The sequence below is a fragment of the Acanthisitta chloris genome, unplaced genomic scaffold, assembly GCF_000695815.1.
Source record: "Acanthisitta chloris isolate BGI_N310 unplaced genomic scaffold, ASM69581v1 scaffold5767, whole genome shotgun sequence".
Taxonomy (NCBI): domain Eukaryota; kingdom Metazoa; phylum Chordata; class Aves; order Passeriformes; family Acanthisittidae; genus Acanthisitta; species Acanthisitta chloris.
Window position 1 is genome coordinate 69,235 of NW_008683061.1, and position 12,329 is coordinate 81,563.

Consider the following 12,329-nt stretch of genomic DNA (forward strand, 5'->3'; position numbering starts at 1 on the left):
TTTGTCAGGAACTTGCTGACTTTCAAAATTATGTGTGCAACCTCTCACAGCAAAATTCTCTTCTGCCTCCAATACTTGCTTAGGTTTCTCGTTTACAATCTTTTCAGGATTATTTGCTTGCTTTTAAGTTGCAGTTCTTGGCTGCATGCCTACTCTAAATTTCATTACCAATTTTGCGCCCTTGCTATCTCATTTTGCTTATCTCTTATGTCTTAGGTATTCAGCCTTTTGGTACTTTGAATTTATGGGTATGAAAACTCACGAAAATATGAGCCCTCCATCTGCTTGTTCCAGAATGCCCCAATCCCCTTGAAGCCAACCTCCCACTGGTGCTGATAAAGGATTATGCCTTGACGACTTCATGAGTGTAGAAGTCAAATACAAGGACCATCTAGTAAATGCAGCGGTGGAATTGCACTAAAAAATCAGGGATTTCCATCAGTAATTTCTCTTTAGCAGTGTTGTTTTGAATGAAAGATATATCAACTTTGAAGCTGTTTAATTACCTTGGAAGGGCGTGACATGAATTCCCATACAAATATATTTTTTATGCAGAGTGAAAGCCTTACATTTGTCAAAGAAACCCACAATGCATTTCTTCCATTTGAGAGTCTGATTTCACATTTTTGATAGGGATATATACCTGTACCCATGCAGGTTGGTATCTCTAAAATAGCTGTATGGCTTATGAGTAGTTTGAGAAACCCTGAGACAGGCTCCTTTCTGACATAACTTGGGATAGCTGCAGTCTGAATCTGAGATCTCTGTCACAGGAGAGCAAAGAGAATTATTGCTTTCCTTCTGTGGCAGCCTGGGGCTGTACGCTTAAAAGACAGAAATGAGTATTCATCACAGACCAAGCATACAATACTTAGTGAGTAAGCACTGAAAATAAAGTGAGTAATTAGCTGTATTATTTCATAGAATCATGGAATAGCTTGTTTTTTCCTTAAAGGTCATCTAGTCTAACTCCTCTGCAATGAGCAGGGATGTCTTCAACTAGATCAGGTTGCTCAGAGCTTTATCCTGTCTGACCTTGAATGTTTCCAGGGCATTCACCACCTCTCTGAGCAAGCTGTGCCAGTGTTTCACCATCCTCCACGTAAAAAGTATCTTCCTTATATCTAGTCTGAATCTACCCTCTTTTAGTTTGAAACCATTACCGCTTGACCTACCACAACAAATCCTACTAAAAAGTCTGTCCCCATCTTTTCTATAGTTCCCCTTTGAGTTTTGAAAGGCTGCTCTAAGGTCTCCTTAGAGCCTTTGCTTCTACAAGCTGCGTAATCCCAATGTTTTAAGCCTGTCTTCATAGAAGAGGTGTTCCAGGCCTCTGACCATTTTTGTGGCTCTCCCCTGGACTTGTCCAACAGGCCCATGTCCTTCCTTGACCTGTGGGCCATGCTTCTTTTGATCAGCCCAGGATGCAGTTGGCTTTCTGGGGTGCAAGCACACATTGCCAGCTCATGTCCAGACCCTCATCCAGTGGCACCCACAAGTCCTTCTCGGCAGGGTTGTCTCAATCAGTCCATCCCTCAGCCTATATTGATACCAGGGGTTGCCACAACCCAGGTGCAGCACCTTGCACTTGGTCTTGTTAAACTGCATGAGATTCCCGTGGGCTCACTTCTTGAGCTTGTCCAGGTCCCTCTGGGTGGCACCCTGTCCTTCAGGTGTATCAGATGCATCACGCAGCTTGATGTTGTCTGCAAACTCTCTGAGGGTGCCCTTGATCCCCTCTGTCTCTGTCATTCATGAAGATACTAAACAGCACTGGTCCCAGTATGGATCCCTGAGGAACAGCACTTATCACTGATGTCCATCAGGACTCTAAGCCATTGATCACTACCCCCTGGATGTGACCATCCAACTGATTCCTTATCCACTGAACAGTCCACGCATCAAATCCATCTCTCTTCATTTTAGAGAGAGGAAGCTTGAGGGACTTTTACAGAAGTACAAATAGGCAACATCTCTAGCTCTTGCCTTATCCATTGTTGTAGTCACTCCATCATAGAAGGCCACTAGGTAGGCCAGGCAGGACTTGGCCTTGGTGAAGCCTTGCTGGCTGTCTTGAATGTAATTTGAAATCACAAATGATGTAGAACCATTGACTAACAACATTATTTTTCTGTTTGCTTTGTTGTGGCATGACACCTACAAACACGGTAGAGAACAGTAGGTAATAAGGCAAATGTTGTTGTAATCCTTCAGGAATGTCAGACAGGATTAGCAGGAACCTTCTGTTCTCTTCTGGTGTAAAAATATGCAGAAGGGAACAAATTAATTCAACGACTCTGTAACTGTCGAGGATCAGCTGTTAAGCTGCATCTCTGCATCCTCTTTGTTTCAAGGGACCAGCAGGGATGCAGGTACTGGCTGTCAGCCAGTCTGTCTGCTATGACCTCACCATGGGAATTGCATAGCCAGTTCAAAAAACGGAATTGTCAAACTTTAACAGTGTTGGATTTGGGGATATTTTTAAGTACCCTTTATCACAGTATTTTAGATTTTCAATTCCATTTAAAATAACTTTAAAAGCTGTTAAATGCTTCCAATACAATTTTTTTCAGGAATTACTTTAGTTTGAGTTTATTTAAAGTCATACAGAACAGAATCTTACTATAATAAGAAAATTCAAAAGCAAATACCAAGGAGCAGATTGAGTCCAAAGTTTTCAGCAGAAGCCAGTGTAATATATGGGAGGCAAATTGTATAGAGACAGACCTTTCATGCTGCTGAGCAGCACAGACCCAAGCGATCCTGAAACCCACAAATTAATTCATGTGAATACATGCAGCTGACATTTTTTGGGATCATTGTTGTGCATTGCAGTCAGTGGGTTAATGATTGTATAAAGCATTCTGCTCTGGGTATAGGACATAGAAGCTTTGAAGAACGTAATCTCACCAGCAAGATTAGAGTTTTCCTAGAAATAATATTGCTAACTGCAAGAATTAACCTAGTTTAATCCTTGGTGTGTTGAATTGCTGAAGTTCCCAGAACATGATTATCATCACCATCATGCACTGTAATGCATCACCTTGTTTCTCTTCTTTTTGGTCTCTGTAAGGTCAGATTCACCTTTTTTCTTTCCTGTATGTCTTTTATCTCTCACTTCAGATGGGAAGCAAATAGATCTAAGCACAATTGCCTGTATGTGAAGTGTCCCATCTTTCTGCTGCCCTTTTTTTTTTTTTTATTTTGAGATTTAGAATTGACCATTGTTGCTGGCTTCTTGTGAAACCTCTTTTGCTTCATCCAAGTCAGAAAGCTCATGTTATCATTCTGTTAGTTCTGAAGTTTGTTGCTGTGATGCAGCCTTCTTCTCAACTGCATGTATGCAGCTGCTTTCTGGCAGTGTTGTCCCCTCCATGTATGTCTATTTCTTAGACTCCTTTTGGCATCTGTTTTCCAATCCTGTCCTCAGTCTCCAGTGCATGCCTCAGGCCAGTTTCCAGCAAAGTGGATCCCAGACATATCAAGACAGAGATCAGTGAGAATAAGTATAAGCAAATGTGTTGGCCGTAGAGCCAGCAGATACCAATCCCTAATTAAAAAGGACATGTAGTTCCAAATGCTGCAAACAGGCAAATCTGTATTGAAGTTATTGGGAGCTCTTTCCAGGTAAGGAATTTAATTCTTTAGGACTTAAATCAAGATGGTTGGACAATAGCTTCTTCTGTGTACAAGCAACAACAAAGACTATGTTGCAACACCAGGAACATTTTTACAAAGCAGTATATGCATTCTATATTACTATAAAACAATGTATTAAATCCTGTCCTTAAATTATGTCTTTCTTTGCTTTAAGAGAGACTTAATGTCCTGTCCTACTGGGCATATTTTTGTTCAAGTAAAACACTGCATTGTACAAGCAAAAGTATGTGACTATTTGTAAGTGTTTTTGATAAGCTATGCCTATGAAAAGTCGTTACCGTCCACTCATAATTATTAAAAAAATCAAGTGATAAAATCCTGTGTTTTTTCATTAAGTGGCATAAGGCGTTCTCTGTCTCTGCAAATGATGTAAGAAATGTTAATTTGGCAGATTCTGGTTTTAAAAAAAGAAAAGGATCTTTCAAAGTATTCAATTTGCATATCACAGAATCTTACAGTTGAAAACTAGTAGCCAGGCCTCTATAGAAATTCACCTCTGTGAAAATTGGTTGAAAGATAATGAGGTGAGTCAGCTGAAAACCTAATAATTGGACAGTGTTTGTACATTTAATTGCTCAAACTATTTCATAAACATGAAGAGATAATATTTCCAAAGAAAACAGCACTACCAAACTGCTCAATATCCATTCTTTAATGGTTGCATTCTGTCAAAGGTCGGGTGCTCAGAAGCTAAGCTGTAAAACTGCATAAAAATGATGAGTGAAATCATTCACAGTTTTTTTCAGACACGCCATTTACAGATTCCTCCTTTTTCACTGTCCTGTTTCATAGTAATTATTGTATCTGTACATATATTTACAAATACGCCAAATTTTAAGAAAAAAACACTTCAGGAGGAGAAGTGTAAAGCAACATCTGGAGTAAAAAGGTGATTTCATACAAGATTGTATCACACAGAAGAAAAGTAATAGTAGCCCTAAAGATCTCTGCATTCCATTCTTTTCTCTGCCCCACTAGAATATGGTAATGCTATATATTCAGGTCAGTTTAATGACTTAATTAATTTAGGTCTCATACCACCTGATGGATTGAGTAAATACTTTTTTTCTGATTTCACAAGTGGCAAGAGAATAGTTAAGTAACCCCCCTAAAGCAAGTCAACATCAGCACTGGTATCACAACAGTGTTTGTGGAACAGCATTATTGTGTTTTGAGATTTTTTTATTTAATTTGGATACAGAATTATTTAAATGTCTGACATGGGGAATGATAAAAGAGCTTAGTTTTCAAAATTACTGCTGATTAGGTACTGGAATGGTTGTTCTGTTTTCCCAAATATAGAGACACCAAATCAGCAATAACCCAGAAAAGGCTAAATTTTAAATTTCAGTGCTTCTCCTACATCTCACTTTAGCAAGTTTAACACTTAGCTAAACTCAGTGGCTTGTGAAATTTTGGGGTGGGGAAGGCACTGCCATTTCTGTAGTCTGTGTTTCCTTGTCCTGCAAAATGTTTTGCATAATCACTGTTTGAGTTTATGAAGCACATGCAAAAACATGTACGTTTCTTGAATGTCTGCTGGTTCCTTATCTTTGTGTCTTTTACTGTGATGTTGTAGAGCTTGGATCATATGGAAACCTAAAATATTATGACACAATGACTGAAGAAGGTAAGAAATATTTTAGAATTGTTTGTATCAGCTTTTTTTGAAGCCCTTTTAAGCGCCTTTTATGTGTTTACTTTTTCCTTCATTTTTCTTGGTCTTATTTTCAGTTTCTCCATTTTTGATTAGCTCCTTTTTGCATGTCTTCATTGATGGCGCAATCAGTTGCGACTCTTTTTTCAGATTTTTGTTTTCAGCATTTCAGTTTTGCTATTTCAGACAAGGAAATGCAATGGAATGCTTTTGTGAAAGAACATAGATGCAAAACCATACTCGCAAGTTATATGGCGCAGTGTAACATAGTTTGTAAATGCTTATTTTATGCCATGTTTTACAATGCATTCAAGAAGATGAATTAATTTCTGGATGTCCAAATCACTCAGTTTGAGAACAATTGCTAAGTGACTTCAGTTTACTGTATTATCCAAAAGTAATGAAAAACTTCAAAAGCTAAGGCATGATTATTCCTGCAGTATTAATTGTATGCTTAATTGCAATGCAAAAAAAATTCGCAGTTTTAAGTCCTGATTGTAGCAATACAAGAAGGAAGTAATTAGGGCTCAATGAAGTCTTGGGAGATTTTTCTGCTGATTCAAAGCATTGCAGCTTTATTATACTAATTCAGTAAAGCAGTTAACTGTGTACTAAATTTCCAACACATGCTTTCAGTCCTAGTGCAGTCAGCAGTTCTATAATGTGGAATTATCCCTGAACCGAGACCTTATTGTCTGTAGGATCAAGGCCCCTCATCCAGCTCTGTGATTATAATGCCAAACAGATACTTTCATTGTGTCCAGTTTAGTAATTAGCAGCGTGTTTGAGGATGGGGTTAAGCTTCTCAGTTTTTAAAAACATTGTTAACCTAGTGTAGATTAATCTTGAAGAATTTAAGGGAACATTCATTATATGCCCTGCTTATGATCATTTCTCGGGGAGGGGAGGGCAGCAATTGACAACTTCTATTTTCCATTTTCTGTATTTGCTGTGGATACACCAATATAACCATACTATTTTGGGACTGGTTGTGGGAGCTTTCACCTTTGTGCCTGGTGTTGGTAGATGCTGTTTTCTTCTATAGCAAGCCTGATCTCATAGAGCAGTCTTGCCTCACCACCCTGCATCGCCCAGATTAAGCATCTTGTTCACAGCGGTGGCACCAATATAAGAAAAGATGTCTGAGAGGTTTTACCAGGCAAACAGTGATGTCTGTGTTGTTCAAAAACACCTCTCAAGCACTTGAAATGAGTCATTAACCCAGGCCACTTAGATATGGCTACCAGAGCTACAGCTTTTGCAGTGTCTGATCTCAGTCTTCATTCCAATCAAGAAAGGTAATTTGTCATCACAGCCTCAAAGCTGGGTATGTTAAGGCTGTTTTTTATGGTGAAGTATTAAATCCACTATTTCAGAAGTAGCCACCTCAATACATTATCATAAGGCTGCAAAACTCAAAAATCCTCTATTGGCTATTAAATGTTGTCATTTGTGGGGAAATGTGATACATACTTTATATAGGTATATATTTATATATATAGATGTGCCTATGCAGAAGTAATGCTGCATAGGCACATCATAGTTAATATTCAATGTCACCTCAGAAAGCACTTTTCAAGAATAAATAATTCAAGACCATACTGTAGCAACAGCAAAAATCCAGTAGCAAAACCAAGAAGGAAGCCCTTTGTCTTTAGAAGTACTAACACTGACAAGATTCTGTTGTACAGTTTACCTTCTCAAATACAATTGTCATCGTCATTTTCACTTGTCGTTCACAAAGCACGTAATGAATAATGTATCACAGGGGTTGTATTTCGATCGAAGTGTGATATATTTTGAACTTCCTGTTTGGATTTTCAGGAGTGTAATCAGTATCATTCTGCAGCACACTTGTTTGCATTATCCATTTTCTTCTTTCTCTTCCTTTTTTGACTGAGGTTTTTATGTGTTTTGGGCAGCAGCTTAGTCACAGGAACATATACATCCAGCTACAAATCCATTGATTTTTTTTCCCAAGATACATCCTTACCACTGAGTCCTCAAACCCTGAGTGTAATCTTTCAGTCATCCAGTGGAGAAACACAGGCACATTTAATTTTCCTGGTCCATCAGAACAATCAGAAAAATTAATGGTCAGGCTGCAATACACAACCAGATACAGGACAGAGAGCCATTGTGCTCCACATCTTAGAAACTGGTCTCTATTGTTTTGATTGCTCCTCTTTGGTCTGAAAGTGATTTTAAATTAATTGTAGATTAATCAGACCCAATTAGGAAATAAAATATACCCTACAAGATGTGAAGAGACCATCAGAGTCATCTTGTGCTCCACCAGCAACACACAGCGTGACAAAGCCGCATATGTTTTCATTCGATACTTCTGTGGGATTTTAATGTTAAAGGAGAAAGCATGTAAGGTGGGTTTCTGGAATTGATTAGTGGTGACCCACTAGTTGTGTTCCACATAAGCAGAACTGCTAGGTACAGTTCAGACTGCTTAACAACTGCAGATTTGACATCTTCAGACTCAGGGAATACTGGCTATAGCTACATAGATGCAGTGATTTTTCATTTGGTCAGATACTGAAAACTAGGCAAATGGTAGAGTCTTGATTTTTTTCTATTATGTGAATTTCTGAAGACTACCTTCCTATTAAATCAAAGACTTTTCTGACCCAGAGAATCTGTAGTCTTCTATTTAGATCACGGTCAGAGGGTTGGCTTTTTAATATATCCTTTATCAGGAGGAGAATCTCTGCCAACTGATGCCAGCTGGAGTTACTCATGCAGATCAAGGCACATCTACATTATACAATACTGATTTGTTTGTATGTATTCAAATAAAACCAATTTTCTGTTAAGCTACCTTCTTTGATAATCACCTGGCCTAGATTTTCTCTTCCTTCTACCCCATTCTTTGCAAACTGAAATGAGCTGCAAAATCTGCAGGAGTTCAGTGAACCTAGATTAACTAACAATATTCCATAGCCATCTATACTATTTTAGGTCCATGGAATAAGGCATTTTTATTCACCCAAACTCTAATGGTACCAGCTGGTGTGAAAATCACTTTTAGATAGTCAAACCTGTAGTACATAGGATTGCTAAGGAGAAGATATAAACTCCTGCATTCTAGAAATAAGAACAGCAATGTAAAATTCCTATAGATTGTGTTAGTAACCCCACATAAATCTAAGAAAAAAAGACATGAGAGGAGTTCTGTGCCTAAGATCGACCTTAGTGGCTTTCTGAAAATTTGAATGACTTAGAAATATCTCCAGCTGGTCTTTTTTCTGGATGGCTCCATCTTTCCCCTTCAGCAAACTAGTTTTGATTTGCTTTAAAGGAGGAAAATGGCAAAGAGAGGCCTAGCTCTGCTGTCTTTTTACATCTCACCATCTTCATGCAGGCTAGTGCTACTGCTTCCCTCAGTTTCATGCTTTTGGTAGTCAATGCTGTGTCTTCTAATAATTTCCTCACACTTCTGTTAGCTACAGTGAATGAATCAAATGGAAGGTGATGATGTAAAACATCAGCTGAACCATGCATGTACTGAGAAATAAGGATAAACCAAAATACATTTTTCATTTCAAACATTGATGTTAGTTTCCATGACAGTCACTTATAACTGAGGAACAGTCTCTTGAATGAAGTGGTGTAACTTACAATGTTAAAAGTCAGTTTAAGAAATTCTTCCTAAAGATGCAAGAGGTTTTTGTAAATGTGAAAAAATGGAGGACAACTTCAGTTAAGGCTAATCTAAACCAGTGTGAATCTCTGTGGAGACATTTTCTTTTCAGTTTTCTAACAATCTCAAACAAAATATTAGAATATCCTTACAGAGTTCTTCATCACTTTAGTTAACTTTTAAAATTGAACCTTAAATTGAAAGGTTCTGCACCATCCCAGAGTAGGTGGACACATGGGTGGCTCTGCAAATGCTTTTCAGAAAATGTTTTGATTGCATCATTTGCTTTGCTTGCATAAAATGCTTTTCTGTATTTGGGACATCACAAGCCGAGTTCTCGCACATACGAAGCTGAGTTGGAGTCTGAAAGCTAACACAATCCTTTAGCAAACTGACATTACATCAGGCACCTTTTAGTATCTACACCTTCTTCAGGATAAGCACATTTTAAATGCCCCTAGTGTATCAAAATAAGTTAGGAACAGACATAACTCTTAGTATTTTGGCTTAAAATATATGGAAATATGATTTGCATCTTTTCTGGTTTTTCTTTCTCTCATCTGGTATCCCAAGCAATTCCCTTTCTTTCTCTCACTCTCTCTTTCTCCATCTTTCTTCAGCAATTCTAACAAAAATCTCTGACCCTGTGCACTGAAATAATGAGATACCTTCCTATTTATAATTGTCTTCTGAGCTCAGGTACTCTTCTGCAGGCAATTTTACTCTAGGTACTGTGTGCCAGAAAAAGATAATCTTTGCGAAATATTGTGATTGGCATGTGGTGTTTATGAAAAGATAGGGACTGCAGGAAGGACAGTACTGCTTGCTAAATATCTGTTGTCTTTTTATGACTTTCCAAGTGGTTTGCTGTTGAGAAATTACCTCCATTTCCCAGAAAGTGATAGCTGCTAGACCCTGTGAACTGTGCATATGCTTCTTCACCTACAGAGGTGTGACTACAGGACTACAGGGGTTTGAAGCTTCCGTTTGTGAGGAGGGAAGAGAGGATTTCTTTCTTGACTAATGATTTTATTCTTCTGTGTCTCGTGTTTTAGCTTGGAAACAAGTGACTATTACCCAACTAACTGAATTCATTTGTGACTTCTTATTTTTACTTTCCACTGTTAGTCTGTTATATAATTCTACTGAAATGTCTTCTGGTCTTAAGTTTTTGCTGGTTTGCTGCAGGGACACCAACAGTTTTCAATGGGTTTTTTTAAACTGGAGGTGGAGAATTAAAAGAGCCACAGGCTGTGTATGTTGATGCTGTTCTTAATTAGAAGTGTACTGTGTAATAGCTACCACTGAAACTTTTACAAATTATTTAAACATAATTAAAGTGCAAGAGCAATGAGGATAACCATTAAGAAAGACAGATACATCATTTTTCTACACAACATATGCTATCAAGCTGTCCAAAGAGGCCTTACGTAGAAAGATCAACAAATGCAGAGAAATTGCTAGTTTCACTTAATATTTTACATTTTTGACATTGCCTAGTTTGAACATATCATTTGTACTCAGCGGTCAATAAAGAGTGACAGAACTTCGGACCTCTCTTAGGTTGTATGTGTTGCCCTGGAGACAGTATAGAGAATGAGCTGCATGGTTAACCTCATGGGAGACAAAAAAACACCTGGCAGGTTTAGGAGGAAACTTACCTTGGAGAATCTGATACAAATATCATGTGTTCTGGAGATCTCTTCCCCTTCTGCAGTACCTGTAGAAATCATAAACACATAGATGAATGCAAAGAGGCAAAGCTGACCACAGTCACTATGATGCAATGTATGGGTTAATCTGAAATTCTGTGTTACTATACTACTAATTGAGAGCTGAAACTGTTTGTGTTTGTTTATGATACCTTTATTCATCTGTATTCATCTTCTGTTTCGGCTGAAATCTTACACCAGCACATTTATAGGTGGAATTTTACTGACTGCTTCCAAAGAAAAATCAGACTCTTGTTTTCAGTTTTTGTCCTATTTGTTGCTGAGTTCTCAGAGTAGAAAAAAAAAAAAAAGATTATTTTTTTCCCACTAAAAATAAAGAAACACACCTATATATGGGAACATGAGATAGCATTTAATAGCATGTTTACTGCTTGACGAGGTATTGTCAGCACTGATTTACGGAGCCTAAGCTGTGGCAAAGAAACATCAATTCTCAAAATGGCTGTGTTTTAATAATGACAATGCTTTCTTTTAGGAAAGTTCAAGGAAAGAGCCTCAATTCTGCATAAGATCGCCAAAAAGAAGTGCCAGGTGGAAGACAGTGAAAGGCAGAATGGAGCTGCTAATCATGGTGAGTGCAGGCAGTACAGATTTATCACCTGTTCCTGAGAGTCTCCTTCACTGTTTTATTCTGTTTGAAAATCCTTAGGCATTAATTTCTCCCTCTACATCATTTTTGCTACTTTAGTAAAAATATTCTGATTCTCTGTACCAAAGAGTATGAAATTTTAACTTCTATGGGACAGGAGTTAAGTGTAAAAAAAGAAAGTCAGTTAAGGCATATAGAAATCTCTCCTGGCAGGTTGAAAAGAAAAAGCAATGCTGATTTTGGATTTGTGTTGAAGTGACAGAAATAGAGAGGCAAAACTTACTAGCAGGTTATATGTGAAAATGTGATTAATTTATTAAGCTGCTCTAGGAGAATGTGTGTTTTATGTGGTACCAGCCTTCTCACAAAATATTCAGCCTTCATAGTTAAGATTTGATTTGTCTCTATACTACTTGCTGGGAGCCATTTAGGCCTGTCTGCTAATTGTGCCAAATTAGCTTACTATGATTTTGCATTAAGGTAGGAATTTGTATTTTAGTTCTAAAGTTCCTATGCTGAGAGAAAATCTCTACTATGTCCTGTTTCCTCTACCTCAGCATGTTCTCTGAATTAGAAAACCAGATATAAATGTATCCAATAAAAGCTGAAACATTTTATTACTTGACACTTTTCCTGGCCTTGTGTTATGTTTACATACTATTTGCTTCCAAAATCAGGCAGTTGGATGGGACAGCCTGTTAATAAACCATAATGCTAGCAGTGGGGTTAAGAGACAACACACATATACTGAAATAATTGCAGATAGTCTGGCACTCCACTGTGACTGTGATCTCAGATTTTAATTTAGAAGGATCTCAGGATAGCAGTAATGTAACTAGACAGCTGTATTTACTTCTGTGCACAAGAGCATACCATAAGGCATGTTGAACTCGAGTTAGACATTTCATATTGCTATTCCCCATTACTTTATATTGTCCAAGGGATTTTTTGGTCATTGACATTTTTATATACTGCATACTTAAAGCGGTAATTACTGCTTAGAGAATTTCAAGACAGTCAAAGTAAGAATAAATTTGA

At 37.8% G+C, this 12,329-nt stretch overlaps 1 protein-coding gene across 2 annotated transcripts in view; it reads left to right on the forward strand.

Moving 5' to 3' along the window:
* Window positions 1-12,329, forward strand: part of SLC24A2 (solute carrier family 24 (sodium/potassium/calcium exchanger), member 2) — a 103,459-nt gene that overhangs the window by 67,908 nt on the left and 23,222 nt on the right. The window contains exons 4-5 of one of the 2 annotated variants that reach the window (XM_009078762.1): window positions 5,240-5,290; window positions 11,178-11,273. In XM_009078762.1, the coding sequence (XP_009077010.1) occupies window positions 5,240-5,290; window positions 11,178-11,273 (147 nt within the window). The remainder of the gene's footprint in view (window positions 1-5,239; window positions 5,291-11,177; window positions 11,274-12,329) is intronic. The other variant, XM_009078763.1, reaches the window with a different exon arrangement.